At 40.9% G+C, this 20,763-nt stretch overlaps 1 protein-coding gene across 3 annotated transcripts in view; it reads left to right on the top strand.

Annotated features, from left to right (window-relative positions):
* The first annotated feature begins 288 nt into the window (after positions 1 to 288).
* Positions 289 to 20,763, top strand: part of NRDC (nardilysin convertase) — a 101,341-nt gene continuing 80,866 nt past the window's right edge. For all 3 annotated transcript variants that reach the window (XM_064372334.1, XM_012434513.2, XM_012434511.2), the window contains exon 1: positions 289 to 771. In XM_064372334.1, the coding sequence (XP_064228404.1) occupies positions 431 to 771 (341 nt within the window). In that variant the 5' untranslated portion in view covers positions 289 to 430. The remainder of the gene's footprint in view (positions 772 to 20,763) is intronic.

The raw sequence follows: 20,763 nt of genomic DNA, 5'->3' as shown, positions 1-20,763 counted from the left end.
ATCAGTGATCGCCACAACCCACTACCCCGGTACGTCATAAACGCTGCGCAGCCGCTCAGGCGTCCTTCTCCCGTCGTCCTCCGCCTCTTCTCCCTCGCCCCTCCCACTTTGGGTTTCGAAATGCTTGCTGGCTGTTCCGAGAATCAGTCCGGGTCACTTTAGTTCCTCTCCGTTCCTCATTGGTTGCTTGCGTGCGCGTGACTTTTTCTTGCTTCATAATTGGCTAAAATCAGTAGCGTCATCGGCGGCCAGGTGGGCGGAGGGATGGGGGAAGTTGGCGTGAGAGAGACCGGGTTGGGGGAGGGGTTCAGGCCTGTTCTCAGAGGCGGCGGTAGTGGCGGCAGCACTAGCGCCGGCCGCCACCGCCTCTGGAAGGCGGAGGAGGTGGGTCCTGGGAAGCGGGATGTCCATCACTCCAGCTTGGTGGTGAATGCTGAGGAGAGTCACGGTTGCTGCAGTCTGTGCCACCCGGAGGAAGTTGTGTGAGGCCAGGCGGGAGCTCGCGGCACTTTGGGGAATCGAAGAGCGGGGTCGGTGCGAAGACTCTGCTGCTGCCAGACCCTTTCCCATTCTGGCCATGCCTGGAAGGAACAAGGCGAAGTCTACCTGCAGCTGCCCTGACCTGCAGCCCAATGGACAGGATCTGGGCGAAAACAGCCGGGTTGCCCGTCTAGGAGCGGATGAATCTGAGGAAGAGGGACGGAGGGGGTCACTCAGTAATGCCGGGGACCCTGAGATCGTCAAGTCTCCCAGCGACCCCAAGCAATACCGGTGAGGGAGGAGGCTTGCACTGGGGAGGAGAACGGTGTGCAGGCCTCTCTGTCGGTGCCGCTGTCACTTCTTGTCTCCCATGTCTCCCAATGGAGCAACAGGGCACACTTTCCACCCTAAATGCTTCCTTGGGTGGAGGTGGCAAGCGTGATTAGGCGCTTCCCTGTGGTGTCAGCTGGGCAAGTGGGAAATCTTGGGTTCCAGGATGTCAGAATGGGAGAAGCTTTTCGAGCCATTTGAATACAGTCGCTAAAGCAAGAATGGAGATTTCTTTGAGGAACGCAGCCTGAATGGTGAGGGAGTCTTGGTATTATGTTGCCAGGAAAGGTCGATAGAGTTGGGTACTTTAATTTTGGAGGACAGGCTATTTAAGGGGCATATTATCACTATCCAAAATATTTGAGGGACCTTAAGTAATAGAGAGGTGAAACTCGTGGACGAAAGTTACCAGAGTATGGTGTGGCTTCAGTAAAGTAACTTTGCATCATATTTGACCTAAGTTGAAGTGGCTTGTTTCCATGGGTAGTTCGTTACCAGAATGATTGGGCGACCTCTTCCGGGAATATATTAGCGAAGACTTGGGTCTCAATTGGTGAGGTGTAAGGTTTCTTCTAATCTTGAAATTCTCTGCTTTTGGTTTGTTCAGGAGTCCTCTAAACATTTCTAATAATTGGTGATTCAGAACCCACCTGAATATTTCCTTCAGAGGTACTTATTTCATGGAATATCATGACTATGACGTATCTTGTGTGTGTGTGTGTGTGTGTGTGTGTGTGTGTGTGTTTTTTTTTTTTTTTTTAAATAAGAGTCTGGATCTTGTGGGGTTGCCCAGGATAATTTCAAACTCCTGGGCTTAGGCAATCCTCCTGCCATGGCCTCCCAAAGTACTGGGATTATAGGCGTGAGCCGCTGTGCCCGGCCTGGACTTTGATGTATTTTAAATAGAGTTCATATTGTCTAACAACTTCGTTGAACAGGTTGAGAAAATTGAGACCCAGAGAGTTTGCTTCTTGCTCAGAATCACACAGCTAAATAATAACAGAGCTGGCACGATGACCCTTCCTATCTGATACCAAATCCAGTGCATCATTTGCTGATTTTAATTTTTTTATTTTTTGAGAAGGAGGCTGTCTCTGTCACAAGGCTGTAGTGCAGTGGCGCGATCTTAGCTCTCTGCAATCTTCGCCTCCCGATTTCAAGCGATTCTCCTGCCTCAGCCATCCGAGTAGCTGGGACTAAAGGTGCGTTACCACCATGCCCAGCTAATTTTTGTATTTTTAATAGAGATGGGGTTTCACCATGTTGTCCAGGATGGTCTCGATCTCCTGACCTCGTGATCCGCTCACCTCGGCCTCCCAAAGTGCTGGCATTACAGGCGTGAGCCACCACACACGGCCCATTTGCTGATTTTTTTCACAAAGTTCTTGCTCATGTGAATTAAAAGCTGAAGAAGGATTCTAGCTCTAAATTTGTTATAAGCCCCAATAGCATTAGAGCAAGAAAGAACCTTAGAGATAAGCTTTTCCACTTTCCACCACCCCGCTTTGACAGATGACCAAAACTGAGGTCTAGCAAGAAGTGTCTTAGTCTCAAGTTTAGGACCAGCCTAATTTCTCCTTTCACTTCAAGTCTAGATAATATTTTTCCCAGGCTGCCGGAGTCAAGAGATCTTTATAAATGAGCTGAATTTTCTCTTACTAAAGATGTGGTTGTACAGGTTGAGTATTTCTAATCCAAAAATCCCAAACTCTCAGAAATCCGAAACTTCATGAGTGCCAACATACCACAAGTGAAAAATTCCATACCTGATACCTTTGCTTTTTGATGGTTGGTTTACCGTACACAAACTTTATCTCATGCACAAAATTATTAAAAATATTATATAAAGTTATCTTCAGGTTATGTGTATAAGGTATATATGAAACATAAATGATTTTTGTATTCATACTGGGTTCCATCCCCAAGATACCTTATTATGTATACACAAATATTCCAAAATTCAAAAAAATCCAAAATTTGAAACACTTTTGGTCCCAAGTGTTTCGGATAAAGGATACTCAACCTGTATTGGCAGTGTATAAATGAGCAGGTTGAAAACTTGATGAAAGGTGCTTAGTTTTTGTCTTGCAGATCAGACGTTCAATAATAGTTTCAGGGTTTTTTTTCCCTACCTATATAAAGTTATATAATAACTAATATTTATGGAATAGGCACTATGTTTCAGCTACTGTTGTAACTGTTTTAATTTTTTTTTTTTTTTTTTTAATAGAGACCAGTTGGCCAGGCTGGTCGTGATCTCCTAACCTCGTGATCCACCTGCCACGGCCTCCCAAAGTGCTGGGATTACAGGTGTGAGCCACTGCCCCTGGTCTGTTGTAACTATTTTAGATATGTTATTTCACTTACCTCATTTTTGGTAAATTTATTTAATAAATATCTATTAAGTCCTACTGTGTGCCAGGCATCAAGCTAGATTAAATATTTTCTGAAACTTGGTCAAATATAATGTAATAAATAACATGTTAGTCTGGGTGAATAAACAAAAATGATTAAGCCAGTCCCTGCCTTCAGGGAGCTTACAATAGTAGAGAGGGACACAGACACATAAAAAAATAAAATTAAAGGCTGTTGTGGTGGCTCATGCCTGTAATCCCAGCACATGAGGGGCCCAGTTGGGAGGATCACTTGAGCCCAGGAGTTCGAGACCAGCCTGAGCAACATAGTGAGACCCTGTCTTTACACACAAAAAATTGGCTGGGTGTGGTGGTGTGTGCCTGTAGTCCCAGCTACTTGGGAAGCTGAGGTAGGAAGATCCCTTAGCCTAGGAAGTTGAGGCTGCAGTGAGCCCTGATCATGCCACTGCATTCCAGCCTGAGTAGCAGTGAGACACTGTCTCAAAAATAAAATTAGGGCACTAAAGTTTTATAGAAGCCATAATGGAAGTATGTCCTAGATATACTGAGGGATGAAATAAATTGGTAAATTCCACCTGGTGAGAAAGGAAAGCCTTCAAAGAGGAGATAATGCTTAAGAGTTGTTCTTTGAATCAGTTGTTGGGTTTTGTCTTTATATGGCTTTTGCCAAGTCATTGTCCTTCTTAGAGTCTCAGCTTATTTTAAAAACGAAAGGGGTTGATTAGAACAGCAGTGTTTTTCAATAACCCTCCCCTTTCAAAAGAGCAGTTCTTCCATATTACCTGTTTTATGTGCTGGAGTTTCAATTAGACTTTTAAATAAAAGATTTTATTAGTTTAAAATAAAGGTGGAAAACCTCAGGACTAGGTGATTTTTAAAGTCTTATCCAACTTAAATTCTGTGAATTTTTGTAACCAGAAACATACTTAGGAGGCATCTATAGCCCAGAAAGCTGAATTATTTTTCCAGGTTCTGCTGTGATATCCTCTCTGTGTGAAGTCTTTCTAGGCAGAGCTAATTCTTCCTTCCATAGTATTTCAGTAGGATTTTGTACATGATCCATTACAGTACATAGCATCATATTCTATGTCTTTTGAATAAGCCTCAGAAGAGGACCTATTCAGAGGAATATTGTGGTGAAATAATACCTTGAAAGATTTACCAGTCTGCATTTATTAATAGCCTGCAGAATTTTACTTCAGCATATGTATAATTTCTGTTCAGCTTTTCTGAAATGTTGGGCATATCCCCAGGACATCTATTACACTTTTTTAGGGATCTATATTAAATGCTCACCAAGTGTTGATTCCCTTCCCTTCTGGAAGGATTAAGAGACTTCAGGTTGGGAACTGATATTCAAATTTTTTTTTTTTTTTTTGAGATGGCGTTTTACTCTTGTTGCCCAGACTGGAGTGCAATGGCATGATCTCACTGCAAACTCCGCCTCCCAGGTTCAAGCGATTCTTCTGCCTTAGCCTCCCAGTCTGGGATTATAGGCATGTACCACCATGCCCAGCTAATTTTGTATTTTTAGTAGAGAGGGGGTTTCTCCATGTTGGTCAGTCTGGTCTTGAACTCCTAACCTCAGGTGATCCCCCTGCCTCCGTCTCCCAAACTGCTGGGATTACAGGCATGAGCCACCGTGTCTAGCCAATATTCAAATTTTTATTGGTGTTGAGTGGAAAGTCTAGATGGGCAGTATTATTAGTGGTGTATTCTATTTATTTTTATTTTTGAGACAGGGTCTCACTCTGTAACCCAGGCTGGAATGCAGTGGCGTGATCACGGCTCACTGCAGCCTTGACCTCCCAGGCTCAGGTGATCGTTCCACCTAGGCTCCCCAGTAGCTGGGACTACAGGCACGTGCCACCATGCCCAGCTAATTTTTTGAAGACATGGAGTTTCACCATGTTGCCTAGACTGGTCTTGAACTGACCTCAGGCGATCTGCCCCTCTTGGCCTCCCAAAGTGCTGGGATTACAGGCACAGGTGAGCCACTGCACCTGGCCTGGCTGTGGTGCATTCTGAATAGTAAATTATTTTAACAATGAAGAACACTTAATGTTACGTAGTTTGGATTGACTTAATCAAATGTAAAACACTTTCCATGTTTAACCTGTTTGTAAAAAGCTGTGGAGGAAGAAAGAACAAATGAAAAGGTATATAAACTTCTTTTTTTTTTTTTTTTTTTTAAGGATTAAAAAAAAAATTTTGAGACAGGGTTTCATCACCCAGGCTACAGTACTGTGGTGGCATCACAACCTGCCCCACCATGTCTAGCTAATTTTTTAATTTTTTTTTTTTTTTTTTGAGACAGGGTCTGGCCCTGTCACCAGGCTGGAGTGCAGTGGTGCAATACTCTGCTCACTGCAATGTCTGCCTCCCAGGTTCAGGCGATTCTCCTGCCTCAGCCTCCCAAGTAGCTGGGATTACAGGTGCGCACTACTACACCCAGCAAATTTTTGTGTTTTTCTTGGAGACGGTCTCACCATGTTGGTTAGGATGGTCTCAAACTCTTGACCTCATGATCCACCTACCTCAGCCTCCCAAAGTGCTGGGATTACAGGCGTGAGCCACCGCCCCTGACCTATGTCCAGCTAATTTTTTTGTAGAGATGGGGCCCTCGCCAAGTTGCCCAGGCTGGTCTTGAACTCCTGACCTCAAGGGATCTGCCCACCTCCACCTCTTGATGTTCTGGGATTATGTGTATGAGCTACCATATAAATGAAAAGACGTATACACTTCTGAAGGGCAAGCCCTTTTAATTTAAATTCTGGTCAGACTGTTACAAGTGAGGGGATGATTATCTTAATAAATTTACAGGCCAGGTGTGGTGGCTCACCCCTGTAATCTGAGAACTTTGGGAGGCGGAGGAGGGTGGATCACCTGAGGTCAGGAGTTCAAGACCAGCCTGGCCAACATGGTGAAACCTTGTCTCTACTAAAAATACAAAAATTAGCCAGTTGTAGTGGCAGGCACTTGTAATCCCAACTCGGAAGCCTGAGGCAGGGGAATTGCTTGAATTCGGGAGGTAGAGGTTTCAGTCCGCTGAGATTGTGCCACTGTACTCCAGCCTGGGCAACAGAGCAAGACTCTGTCTTAAAATAAATAAAATGACATTTCATAGAAAATAATGGGTGGGTGTATGCTGAATAAGGTACAGGCTATTTCTGAATATTATGTTGTTTACTTTTGTATGCTGTTGAACAGGAGGAGAATCACAGTTCAAGTGAGCGGAACAGTTGCATTGAGAACATTAACATTTCTTGGCTTCCTGAATAGTTTGCTAGTGAAGTGGCTCACTTCTGAGCAGAAGCATTTTGCTCACTTTGGCAGCACATACACTCACCAGAAACCTTATGCAAATCTAAAGTATCAGAAGAAAACTATATATCAGAAAACAAGATAACTTTTTTTTTAATTGGATGGGAAGAAGATAGGTTTCTTTGTTAATACTTACAAAGAAAGCTCCTGGAACAGTAATGCTTCATTCAGTATGTCAGCCAGTAATTTCATTTGTGTGTGTTTCATTTCACATACACACAGACACACAAATGTTGCTGAAATTATCACAAAATCTCACAGCTACAGAAGAAATCATTATGACATCCATGTGTATAAATTCCAGGAGGTTGACAAGAATTCCTTAGTCTGATACAAATGAACAAATGAATCCAAATCTTTTTTTTTTTTCACTCCCACTCATCTTGTAAAGTAGAGGTAACCTAGGTATTACTTCATGAGATTCAAACTCATTTAACAAAGTAAGTGCTTTTAAGGTTGAAATATGTTAAATCTTATGAATACTAGTATAACTTTAATAAACATAGCTTTTGTCTCTTACTATTCCTTGGACTGATTTCTTTATTTTGTTTTGTTTTTGAGACAGTCTGGCTCTGTCACCCAGGATAGAGTGCAGTGGTATGATCTCAACTCACTGTAGCCTCTGCCTCCTATGCGCCTCTCAGGTGCATGCCATCCTCCCCACTTTGGCCTCCTAAGTAACTGGGACTACAGATACATGCCATCATGCCCAGCTAATTTTTGTAATTTTTTTTGTACAGATTGGGTTTTGCTTTGTTGCCCAGGCTGGTCTCAAACTCCTGAGCTCAAGCAATCAACCCACCATAGCCTCCCAAAGTGCTGCGAGTACTGGCATGAGCCACCACACTGGGCCTGAATGATTTCTTCAATGTAGGCTGATGGGCTGGTAAGAATAGAAAGAGTATATGTCATTTCTAACTAAAATGTGTGTGTGTGTGTGTTTTAGGAAAATAAGATTTAGCATTAAAAAGCTCTCTGTTTTTATGGCTGGGTATGGTGGCTCACACCTGTAATCCCGACACTTTGGGAGGCCGAGGTGGGCGAATCACCTGAAGTCAGGAGTTGGAGACCCACCTGGCCAACATGGTGAAACCCTGCCTCTACTAAAATACAAAAATTAGCTGGGCATGGTGGCGGGCGCCTGTAATCCCAGCTACGGGGGAGGCTGAGGCAGGAGAATCGCTTGAACTGGAGAGGCAAAGGTTGCAGTGAGCCGAGATTATACCCAATGCACTCCAGCCTGGGCATCAGAGCCAGACTCTGTCTCAAAAAAAACAACACCCTCTTTTTAAAGAACTGATGGTAAAAGCTCTTTTCCTTTTAAGGAGCTTATGATGTGCAGTGGGAGAGTCAGGGAGCTCTCCTCTCAGAGGAGAGTTTCAGATACTGAAACTGAAATGCATTAAATATAATAGGTGCTAGAATAGGGATATGTAAAGTATGACTTTTGTCATTTGTGTTTCCAGTTTGCTATCTACTGGTCATGCGACCTTTGGCAAGTTAACTAATGTCCCTAAGACTAAGGATCCTCATAAGGACGTAATAGAAGAGCAACTCATAAACAATTGAAATTGAAAAGGAGCAGTCTGGAAGCAGATGATAGTACCTTTTTTTTTTTAAATGAACCAGTGGAGGAGAATGCTTTTTTTTTTTTTTTTTTAAATTTTATTTATTTATTTATTTTTGATTTTTTTTAAAGACGGGGTTTCACCATGTTGGTCAGGCTGGTCTTGAACTCCCGACCTCAGGTGATCCGCCTCCTTTGGCCTCCAAAGTGCTTGGATTACAGGCGTGAGCCACCGCGCCCGGCTGGAGACTGCTTTAAGCAAGGAGTGATGATAGATAAAACTGAGGGGTCGAGTAGTACAAGGACTGAATAGTCTTTTAGAGACTCAAGAAATTATTACTGGCGAAAGCATTTCAAAGGAATGGTATGGAGGCAGAAACCAAATTGTAGTGAGTTAAGAACGAATAGAGAATGAGAAATTTTATTATTTATTTATTTATTTTTGAGACGGAGTCTTGCTCTGTCACCCAGGCTGGAGTGCAGCTGATCCAGCTCACTACAACCACTACCTCCCAAGTTCAAGTGATTCTTGTGTCAGCCTCCCGAGTAGCCAAGATTACAGGCATGTGCTACCGTGCCCAGCTAATTTTTGTATTTTTAATAAAGAGGGGGTTTTATCATATTGGCCAGACTGGTTTTGAACTCCTGACCTCAAGTGATCTGCCTGTCTCAGCCTCCCAAAGTGCTGGGATTACAGGCATGAGCCACCACACTCAGCCAAGAGTGTGAAATTTTAAATGGTGAGGTACACATTGTTTGGTTTTAAAGGAGAAGGAATGAGAGGAGATTTTAGGATAAAAACAGCACATTGTAGCAAGAGAGTGTTTTCTGAAGATGAATAAGAGGTGAGCATGTCTTGCTTGAGAAAAAAAGAATCAGTAGAGAAGTTGAAGATAGACGGTAATAGATTACTAGTAATAGCACTAGATCCTTAAATGGTTGTGAGGTGACAGGATTAATTTTTTTTTGAGATGGAGTCTTGCTCTTGTTGCCCAGGCTGGAGTGTAATGGTGCAATCTCAGCTCACTGCAACCTCCGCCTCTTGGGTTCAAGCGATTCTCCTGCCTCAGCCTCCTGAGTAGCTGGATTACAGGCATGTGCCACCATGCCTGGGTAATTTTTTGTGTGTTTTTAGTAGAGATGAGGTTTCTCCATGTTGGTCAGGCTGGTCTCAAACTCAGGTGATCCACCTGCCTCAGCCTCCCAAAGTGCTGGGATTACAAGCGTGAGCCACTGTGCCTGGCGGGATTAATCTTAAGAATATACACAGAGAGACTCGTTTTAGACGAGAAAATATCTTCACTTAAAGTGAAGGAAGTTGTAATGAGTGTGCATGCAGGCAGTGAAAACATGAAAGGGTGACTTTTCTCCCCTTTTTTGTAAAGGAGTCATTGAAATGTACTTAGGTGGTCCTCTGGGAAACTGTAGGGGAAATAGTGGGAAGCATAGGGGGAACCTTGAGTGTGAAGGTTTGAAATAGCTAATGTAGAAAATGGGTGAAGTGTATACGTGGTAAATAGTAAGATAATTTGTGGGTTCTTGAGCATGAAAATGACATAAGTAAAGCAGTATTTTAAGAAGATTAAACCAGTAGTTTAAATCCATAGGATGTGGCAGACTGGTTTAAGAGTCAGTTATAATTGTGTGTTGAATAGTGTGCACTGACCGAAATGGTACCAGTCTTTCTGTAGCTGATGTGTTGTTCTCTTCACTTTTCTTTTTGCTTTCCACTTAATTCACTTTAAATGTTTGCTAGGCTAAATGCCCATGAGTACGTATATCACGTCTGTTTTATTCACTCAGTGTCCAGTACGTTTTAGGTTCTCAAATGATATTTGTAGAATGTATGAATGTATGAGTGCTTACATGCCAGGCATTTTCACAGAATTCATGGGGACATTTTGCTAGAAATTTCTTAGATTAAAATTGTATTCTGAAGCTGGGCACAGTGGCACATGCCTGTAATCCCAGCTACTTGGAAGGCTGAGGTGGGAGAGCCCAGGAGTTCAAAACCAGCCTGGACAATAAAATGAGACCCCTCCATCTCTAAAAAAAAATTTTTTAAGCATATTCTGACCAGTTTTTTTTTTTTTTTTTGTAGCAATTGATTTTTAGAAAAAAATATGACAGGTTACAAAAGTAACAAATAATGCAGATAGTACAAGTGCATATGTTGATATTGTATATTTTATGTGGAAGCTTGTGCTTGGCATAGTAAGCACTCAGATGTTAGCTATTACTGTTTTTATATGTTTACAGTTATTGGATAAGGCTGTGAATAAAGCTTTCTTTGTAGCATTTTTTGTAGTAGTAAAAACTTGGTACAACTTTGTTTTCCATTGGTTGAATAAAGATTAAATTATTATATAGTTCTACAATGAAAATAATACATAGCTATAAAAAAAGATAATTGTTTTATATATTGAAATAGATCTCTGATTTATTGTTGAATGAAAACTAGCGGCAAAACAAAGTGTGTAATTCCATTTTTAAAAGGAGAAAACCCATAAAAACATTACTGTTATATGTTTACCTATAGTTTTTAAGGTATTCATATATATATACAGAAATGATTAGGAATGGTATTCAGCAAGCTTATTTCTCTGGGGAAAGGAAGGAGGGATTTGACTTTTATTTTTTAGTAATTACAAGAACATAAGTGTTAAATAACAAACAAGTATTACGTGGTCATCATAGGGAAGGAACTTCAGAAAAAAAGAAAATTTAAGAATTTCTTACTGGGTGTACTGGTTCATGCCTGTAATTCTGGTACCTTGGGAAGTCAAGGCAGGAGGATCATTTGAGATCTGGAGTTTGAGGCCAGCCTGGGCAACAAATTAAGACCCTACCTCTACAAAAAAATTAAAAAATTAGCTGGGCTTGGTGGTGTGCACCGTTGGTCCCAGCTACTTGGGAGGCTGAGGTGGGAGGATGGCTTGAACCCAGGAGTCTGAGGTTGTAGTGAGCCATGATTGCACCACTACACTCCAGTGTGGGTAACAGAGTGAGACCCTATCTCAAAACAAGAGAATTCTCCGTAATTATTCTACCCTGCATTAACCACTGGTCACATTTTAAATAATTTCTATGCCTTATTTTATTTTTCTTATTTTTTGAGATGGTAGCTCACTCTGTCTCCCAGGATGCAGTGCAGTGGTATGATCTTGGGTCACTGCAGCCTCCACCTCCCAGTGATCCTCCCAATTCAGCCTTCTGAGTAGCTGGGACCACAGGCATGTGCCATCACACCTGGCCAATTTTTGTAGAGATGGGGTTTCAGCATGCTGCCCAGGCTGGACTCAAACTCCTGGATCCTGAACTCAAGTGATCCTCCTGCCTTGGCCTCCCAAAGTGCTGGGATTACAGGCATGAACCACTGCACCCAGCCAGACAGTACCATTATTACATGATAGATTTAAGTGCTGTTCTATGAAAATATATACATGACTGAGCTGGTACTAAGCAGTAATTAGAGTATAAATGGATTGTATTCTCTCATTTCATTCCTTCTAAACAAACTCCTCATAATGGCAGATAACGTCCAAGGGCTTCTTATTTTCATTCTTAACATTCTATCTTCATCTTCTGTTGTGCTATTTTGTGCTCCTTTTCTTGGCACATGTTTTCTTTGATCATATTTGCCTTTTGAATTCATGTATGAGTATCTCCTCTGTGAATCCTTTCTCTTTTCCTTCTATAGTCCCTACTCACATGTAGTTAGTGATTCTTGTATGGCCCTCTTGCAGTGTTTTTTTCCAAGTGATTTCATATTTTTGTAGTTACTACTTGTCTTTCCACTCTGTTATGCTGACATTTTTGAAGGGAGGGAATTTATCTCTTTGAGTCTTTGCATGCCTTCTCTTCTATTACTAATAAATGAATAGTCAGTACTCCTAAGACCTGTCTCTCCTCTCCAATTGTGCACTGGATCCCATCTCCTCACACCTTTTATGTTCTACTAATTATTCCAGCAATTGTTCTCCTTCTATCCTGCATCATTAGTTTGTCCTTTACTGGATCATCCCCAGGAGCATACAAATACGCCGTAATTCTATCCACTTCAGGAGAAAAAAATGTCTTTATTCTGTATTCCCTTGGAGCTATGTCCTTCTAGCTATTCAGTTTCTCTGTTAACTTTGGAGCAAAACTTGTTGCAGTTTACAATTTGTCTATTCCCATTATTTCTTTTATTTAATTAATTTATTTATTCCACCTGGGTGCAGGTGGGCTAAGAACGAAAAGGGTGTTAGCCTATTCCCATTATTTCTTAAGCTTACTCAGAGTAGACTTCTTCCACTGTTGGTACACTGAAATAGCTAAGTTCAAAGTTCAAGATCACCAATATATTTACATTGGTCATTTCTCAAGTTGTCTTACTCAGCCTATCAGCATCATATTGCATAGTTCACCATTCTTTCCTTCTTGAAATGCTTTCATCAGTTGACTTTCAGGTCACCAGTGTTCTTAGTTCTCTTCTTGCTTATTCACAGGTCTCTTCTTATTTCCCTGACTTCTAAATTTTGGATTGTCTACGGCTCAATTTTCAGATTTCTCATCTACCCTTACTCCCTATGCTGTCCAGTCCCATGACTTTAAATATCAGCATGTATAAAATATATTTTGTTTTCCTACCTCCATGTTCTTTCTTACTTTTTTTTTCATGGTGCTTATTGTCATTTGACATATATTTACTTGTGCATTGTCTTTGTCCTGCACTGGAATGTTTCATCACAAGGGCAAAGAGTTAGTTTTGTTTACTGCTTATGTCCCCAGTGGCTAGAATACTGCCTGTTTTTAATTTAATTTTATTTTATTTTATTTTTGAGTTGGGGTCTCGCTGTGTTGCCCAGGCTAGAGTGCAGTGGCTATTCACAGGCGCCATCCCACTACTGATCAGCATGGGAGTTTTGACCTGCTCTGTTTCCGACCTGGGCCGGTTCACGCCTTCTTAGGCAAGCTGGTGGTTCCCCGCTCCCGGGAGGCCACCATATTGATGCCGAACTTAGTGCGGGCACCCAACTGGCATAGTGCACTACAGTCCAGAACTCCTGGGCTCAAGCAATCCTCCCACCTCAGCCTCCCGAGTAGCTGGAACTACAGGCACGTGCCACCATGCTGGGCTAGAATAGTGCCTGTTTTAAAGTCTTGCTTCCATTTCTGTCTTCTACTCTTTTTCCTTTGGCTTAATTTTTACATAAGGATATACTTTTCAGTCTGGTTTTGTTTGTTTGTTTTGTCCCTTTATTCTTGTTTTTGTTTAGATCAAAACATAATGTTTAGGCTGGGCACAGTGGCTCATCCTGCCTGTAATCTCAGGGCTTTGGTAGACTGAGACAGGAGTATCCCATGAGCTTAGGAGTTTGAGGTTACAGTGAGCTATGATCACATCATTATGCTGTAGCCTGAGTGACAGACTGAGACCCGTCTTTAAATATATATGTGACATGTTATATAGAAAACATATATGTATATATAAAACATACATATATATAGAAACAAAACTTTATAGATACAATTGAAGCCTCTCTTTATATTGCCTGTTCCTATTACCTTCTCTACCTTCTTTTTTTCAGTGTTAACCATTATCTAAATTTTTTGTAGATGCCATACCATTTCTATCTATAGTTTTATACTTTCATTAAACATACTTTTAAAACAGTATATACCATTGTTTTTGCATGTTTTAAAGCATTATAGAAATAGAATAGTATCACAGATGTCTCATAATCTTTTTTTGGTTTAATATTGCTTTTGAGATTTATTCATGTCAGTAAGTGTAATAGTAGTTATTTGTGTTAACCAATGTTTAATATTTTGTTGTATGAATACATTATTACTATCTATTTTCCTATTGTCATTCGGTTACAATTTTGTTATATTTTGTTTTATGACTATGTCACAATTTATCTTTTCTCTTTTTGTTTTTCATTTAAGTTGTTTCTAGTGTTTCAGAGGACTGTATATGGTTCCTTGTGCATACATTTTAGAATTTATCTAGGGCACATACCTATAAGTTAAATGACTGGGCATACTCATTTTTAACTTCACTAGATATTGCCAAAGTACTCTTCTAATGGGTTGTGCTCTTTCACATTGACACTAATAGAACATGAGAGTTACTGCTTCTTTATGTTCTTACATTCTTAGCAGTTATTGATATTTTTAGTTTTTTTTCTTTTATTTTTTTAAAGACGAGGTCTCATTCTGTTTCCCAGACTGGAGTGCAGTGGTGCAGTCATAGCTTACTGCAACCTAGAAGCCCAGGGCTCAAGTGGCCCTCCTGCCTCAGCCTCTGGAATAGCTGGGACTGCCACCACACACAGCTAATTTTTAAAAATTTTTCAAGAGATGGGGACCCAGGATGGTCTCAAACTCTTGGCCTCAAGCAGTCTTCCCACCTTGGCCACCCAAAGTGCTGAGCTTACAGGCATGAGCGTGCTTGGCTGATATTGTTAGGGTTTTAAAGAAATTGTTGATCTGTGGAAAATTGTATTTCTTGCTTTTTTTGTCTTTTAAAGGCTAGTCAAGTGAAGCAGTGGGAATGGAGAAGGCTTCAATTAGTTGTGAATACCACTGTACTCAGATCAGCCTATATTTTTCTTTCTTAAAAAAAAAAAATCTGTGGTGGCTTATGCCTGTAATCCCAGCAGTTTGGGAAGCCAAGGTGGGTGGATCATCTGAGGTCAGGAGTGTAAGACCAGCCTGACCAGCATGGTGAAACCCCATCTCTACAGAAATACAAAGACTAGACAGACGTGATGGTGGGTGCCTGTAATCCCAGCTTACTTGGGAGGCTGAGGCCAGAGAATCACTGGAACCTGGGGAGGCAGAGGTTGCAGTGAGCCACGATCAATCTATTGCACTCCAACCCTGGGCGACAGAGCAAGACTCCATCTCAAAAAAATAAAAAACAAAATAAACTTTTTAAATTTTTCCAGGCTGGGTGCTGTGGCTCATCATGCCTGTAATCCCAGCACTTTGAGAGGCTGAGGTGGGGAGATCATCTAGAAGTCAGGAGTTCAAGAGACCAGCCTGGCTAACATGGTGAAACCCTGTTTCTACTAAAAATACTAAAAAATTAGCCGGACGTGGTGGTGTGTACCTATAATACCAGCTGCTCGGGAAGCTGAGGCAGGAGAATTGCTTGAACTCGGGAGGCGGAGGTTGCAGTGAGCCGAGATCACATGATTGCACCTCCAGCTTGGGTAACAAGAGTGAAGCTCCATCTCAAAATAAATAAATAAATAAATTTGTATTTTCCCTTATTACCAGTAAGATCAGGCATTATTTCATAATTTGTAGACATTAGGATTTCTCCTTTTATGAATTGCTTGCTTTTCTATTTTTTTCAATAAATTTAACTTGTAAGAATTTATTATCTTTTGAATGCTAATTTTTTGTTGATTATATGAGTTGCAAATGTATTCTCTAATTCCATAGCTTATGTTTGCTCCTTGTTTATGAAGTCATAAATTTTAATCAGTTATTTATCTTTTATAGTTTGTATTTTTTGTATCTTGTTTTCTTCTAAAAGCTTTATTATAGTTTTGTTTTCAAATACAAAAAGATCTAATTTTTTTTTTTTTTGAGATGAGATATCTCCCTGTGTCACTTTGGTTGGAGTGCAGTGGTATGATCTCAGTTCACTGCAACCTATGCCTTCCTGGTTCAAGCGATTCTTTCACCTCAGCCTCTTGAGTAGCTGGGACAACAGGCATGCGCCACCACATCTGGCTAATTTTTGTATTTTTAGTAGAGACAGGGTTTTACCATGTTGGCCAGGTTGGTCTTGAACTCCTGACCTCAAGTGATCTGCCCTCCTTTGCCTCTCAAAGTGCTGGGATTATAGGTGTGAGCCACTATACCTGGCAAAAATCTAATTTTATTACTTTAAAAAAAAAAAATGGATAACCAGTTGTCCAGTCATGCTTTTTAAAAAAAGTCTAAATCCCAGACATCACCAGGTATCTTCTGTAAAAGGTCCAGCTTTGGACTTTGTCAGTCAATTTGGACTTTGTCAGTCAATTTTGACTTTGTCAAAATTGAGGATGTTATGTAAGTACTTGTATATCAAAAAAGAAAACAAATTTCTGCAAATTTTTGGTGAAAATTTTTAGAAGTTCAAAATATACTATGTTTTTTGGAAATACAGTTCTTCTAGTAAGAATGATGGAATTGTTCTTATTGGGGTAACATTTTGGCTTATTGGGATTGAAAATTCAGTGTTCATCAGTCAGTTGCCAGTGTTCATCTGTTAAATCTGACTTGTAATGAGATTTTACATATCTTACCTTTGAAAATGTCTTTCCACACAGCTAGGTACTGCCAATACATTGATGTTGAAATACTGATAGCAATCCATGAGTACAGATGGTCTCTGATTTATGTTGGTTCAACTTAGGGTTTTTCCACTTTCCATGGGGCAAAAAAGTGATATGCATTTAGTAGACACCGAACTTTGAGTACCCATATGATCTTTCTGTTTTTCACGTCAGTATAGTATTCAATAAATTACATGAGACATTCAACACTTTATTATAAAATAGACTTTGTGTTGGATGATTTTCCCCAACTGTAGGCTTACGTAAGCATTCTGAGCATGTTTGAGGTAGGCTAGCTTAAGCTATTGATGTTCAATAGGTTAGGTGTATTAAATGCATTTTCAATTTACAGTATTTTCCACTTAAGATGGGTTTATCAGGACCTAACCCTATTGTAAGTCAAGGAGCATCTGTATATGACTTTAATTGAGCATATTCATTGCTTGGAAAACATTTATATAATTCTATTAGATTTTTTTCCTTTTAACATGTATTATAGATTAAATAGATCAAACACTGTAGATCAGTCACTTCCAATTAAATTAGGTGGAATATCCTCAATTGCACAGTTAATCAAACTTTGAAATATGGAAGTTTCCTTATGGTTACAGCAAGGTCTGGAAAGCACTGCTGAAACTATAGTTTGTGGGGGAATGGAGGTATTGCTTCTTGTTTTAACTTTTTATAGCACAGGAAGTATGTAAAGCAGCTTTCCATTCCTTGTGATTTAGACATTCATTGTTGATTGAAATGACTTAAGTGCTGTTTTCTCTTGTAATTTTAGGTTGAATTCAATAAAGAAACATTAAGTCTGCACCAAAGGCCATTTTTTTTTTCTTGAGACAGAGTCTTGCTCTGTCACCCAGGCTGGAGTACAGTGGTGTGATCTTGGCCCACTGCAGCCAGTTCCTCCCAGGTTCAAGTGATCCTCCTGCCTCAGCCTTGCAAGTAGCTGAGAAAGACTACAAGGGTGCACCACCATGCCCAGCTAATTTTTGGATTTTTAGTAGAGATGGAGTTTCTGCGTGTTGGCCAGGCTTGTCTTGAACTCCTAATCTCAAGTGATCTGCCTGCCTCTGCCTCCCAAAGTGTTGGGATTATAGGTGTGAGCCACCATGCCTGGCCTCATTTTGAACTTTTCTGAAGAAATTCTACAGTGATGGGATACTATGTTTTTAATTTTCTACTTTTTCTGATTATTGCTTTTTTTTTTTTTTGACACAGAGTCTCCCTCTGTTACCCAGGCTAGTGTGCAGTGGTCCGATTTTGGCTCACTGCAACTTCTACCTCCCAGGTTCAAGTAATTCTCTTGCCTAGGCCTCCTGAGTAGCTGGGACTATAGGCATTTGCCACCACACCTGGTTAATTTTTGTATTTTTAATAGAGACGGCTTTTTGCCATGTTGTCCACATGATCTCAAACTCCCGGCCTCCTGTGATCTGCTTGCCTTGGCCACTGCTCCTGGCTTTTCTTTTTTATTTTTATTTTTATTTTTTATTTATTTATTGCATTTTAGGTTTTGGGGTACATGTGAAAAACATGCAAGGTTGTTGCATAGGTGCATACGTGGCAGTGTGATTTGCTGCCTTCCTCCCCTTCACCTATATCTGGCATTTCTCCCCATGCTATCCCTCCCCAACTCCCCACCCCCCTCTGTTCCCCCCTTTCCCCCCCAACAGACCCCAGTGTATAGTGCTCCCCTCCCTGTGTCCATGTGTTCTCATTGTTCAACACCCACCTATGAGTGAGAACATGTGGTGTTTGATTTTCTGTTCTTGTGTCAGTTTGCTGAGAATGATGGTTTCCAGGTTCATCCACGTCCCTACAAAGGACGCGAACTCATCGTTTTTGATGGCTGCATAATATTCCATGGTGTATATGTGCCACATTTTTCCTGTCCAGTCTATCATCGATGGGCATTTGGGTTGGTTCCAGGTCTTTGCTATTGTAAACTGTGCTGCAATGAACATTCGTGTGCATGTGTCCTTATAGTAGAACGATTTATAATCCTTTGGATATATACCCAGTAATGGGATTGCTGGGTCAAATGGAATTTCTATTTCTAGGTCCTTGAGGAATCGCCACACTGTTTTCCACAATGGTTGAACTAATTTACACTCCCACCAACAGTGTAAAAGTGTTCCTATTTCTCCACATCCTCTCCAGCATCTGTTGTCTCCAGATTTTTTAATGATCGCCATTCTAACTGGCGTGAGATGGTATCTCAACGTAGTTTTGATTTGCATTTCCCTAATGACCAGTGATGATGAGCATTTTTTCATATGTTTGTTGGCCTCATGTATGTCTTCTTTTGTAAAGTACCTGTTCATATCCTTCGCCCATTTTTGAATGGGCTTGTTTGTTTTTTTCTTGTAAATCTTTTTTAGCTCGTTGTAAATTCTGGATATCAGCCCTTTGTCAGACGGGTAGGCTGCAAAAATTTTTTCCCATTCTGTTGGTTGCCGATTCACTCTATTGACTGTTTCTTTCGCCATGCAGAAGCTGTGGAGTTTGATCAGGTCCCATTTGTCTATTTTGGCTTTTGTTGCCAATGCTTTCTTTTTTATTTTTTAAGACAGGGCCTTCTCATTCTGTTCCCCAGGCTGAAGTGCAGTGGGATGATCATGGCTCGCTGCAGCCTTAACCTCCCTGGCTCAGGTGATCCTCCCACCTCAGCCTCCTGAATAGCTGGGACCACAGGTGTGTATTACCACCTCTGGCTAATTTTAAAAATTATTTGCAGAGTTGAGGTCTCCCTATGTTGCCCAGGCTGATCTTGAGCTTCTGGGCTCAAGTAGTTTTCCCACCTTAGCCTCCTAAAATTCTGGGATTACAAGCATGAGTCACCACACTCAGTCTCTTTTTTCTTTTTTGAAGAGATGATCTCACTGTGTCACCCAGGCTGTACTGCAGTGGTGCCATCATAGCTCACCAGAGCATCGAACTCTTAGGCTCAAGTGATCCACCCGCCTATGCCGCCCAAAGTGTTGGAATTATAGGCATGAGCCACTGCTTCCAGATGGATGGTTTTTTTTTTCTTTGGGTCGGAGGGACCATATATATATATATATATATATATATATATATATGTATATATATGTATTTATTTTTTATTTTTTTTTTACTAATTCTTCCCCTGTTTCCTTTTTTTTTTCTCTGAAACTACTATATAATATGAGAGATTACAGGTTCTATGTGGAGGAACTTTGCTAAGGTAATGGTTTTAACCTCTTTCTTTTTTTTTTTTCTTTAGAGACAGGCATTCTCACTCTGTCACCCAGACTGGAGTGCAGTAGCATGATCATAGCTCCCTGCAGCCTCAAACTCCTGGGCTCAAGTAGTCCTCCTGCCTCAGCCTCCCAAGTAGCTAGGACTACAGGTGCACATGCCCAGCTAATTTGCTTAGTTAATTAATTAATTAATTTTTAGTTGACAGAGGGTCTCACTATGTTGCCTAGGCTTGTCTCTAACTCCTAGCCTCAAGTGATTGAGATTTCAGGTGTGAGCCACCGAGCCTGGGCCCTTTTTCTCTCTTACTCCTCTCCACAAAAGGAATAACATCTGATAAGTGAGTGTAGTAGAATGACCTGGGGCATGCCTAGCTTATTTTTCATCCCTCCCCTCTTCAGTTCAGCATACAGACAGTTAGTACAGTTAGTTGACTTTTGAACAACACTGATTGAACTGCAGTTATATGGTGGTAATTTTCAACCAAAGGAGAATTGCAAATAAAATATTCTCAGGATGGGAAACCAGCTTTTTGTGTATATGGGTTCTGCAGGGCAGACTGTAGGACTTGAGTATGTGCAGATTTGGATATACAGGGTAGATCCTGGGACCAATCCCCCTTGTATACCAAGGGACAATTGTATTTTGGTATATTCTTGGATATAGTAAGTTGGCCAAGTAGTGGCTGGTTTGATTTTCTATCCACATCACAAAAACTTTCTCCCTATGAGCAATAAGATGGTTTTACTTTCTTACCATTCATACATTCCCTGGAGTAGCACTTTAAATTTCTTTCAAGAACTTTTCTTTTGCATTTACAACTTGGCTAATTGATTGCTGCAAGAAGCCAAGCTTCTTTGCAGCTTATCTTGGCTTTTGACATATCTTCCTCACTAAGCTTAATCATTTATAGTTTCTTTTTTAAGAGATGGGGGTATCACTTTGTTGCCGAGATCACTTGAGGTCAGAAGTTCAAGATCAGCCTGACCAACATGGTGAAACCTCATCTCTACTAAAAATGCAAAAATTAGCTGGGTGTAGTGGCGCACGCCTGTAGTCCCAGCTACTTGGGAGGCTGAGGCAGGAGAATCGCTTGAACCCGGGAGGCAGAGGTTGCAGTGAGCCGAGATTGCACTAC

This window comes from Aotus nancymaae, unplaced genomic scaffold (assembly GCF_030222135.1).
Source record: "Aotus nancymaae isolate 86718 unplaced genomic scaffold, 86718_ANA_hifiasm-v0.15.2.pri h1tg000007l, whole genome shotgun sequence".
NCBI lineage: Eukaryota > Metazoa > Chordata > Mammalia > Primates > Aotidae > Aotus > Aotus nancymaae.
The sequence above is the reverse complement of the archived record's forward strand: the minus strand, read 5'-3'. Positions and strand labels throughout refer to the sequence as shown.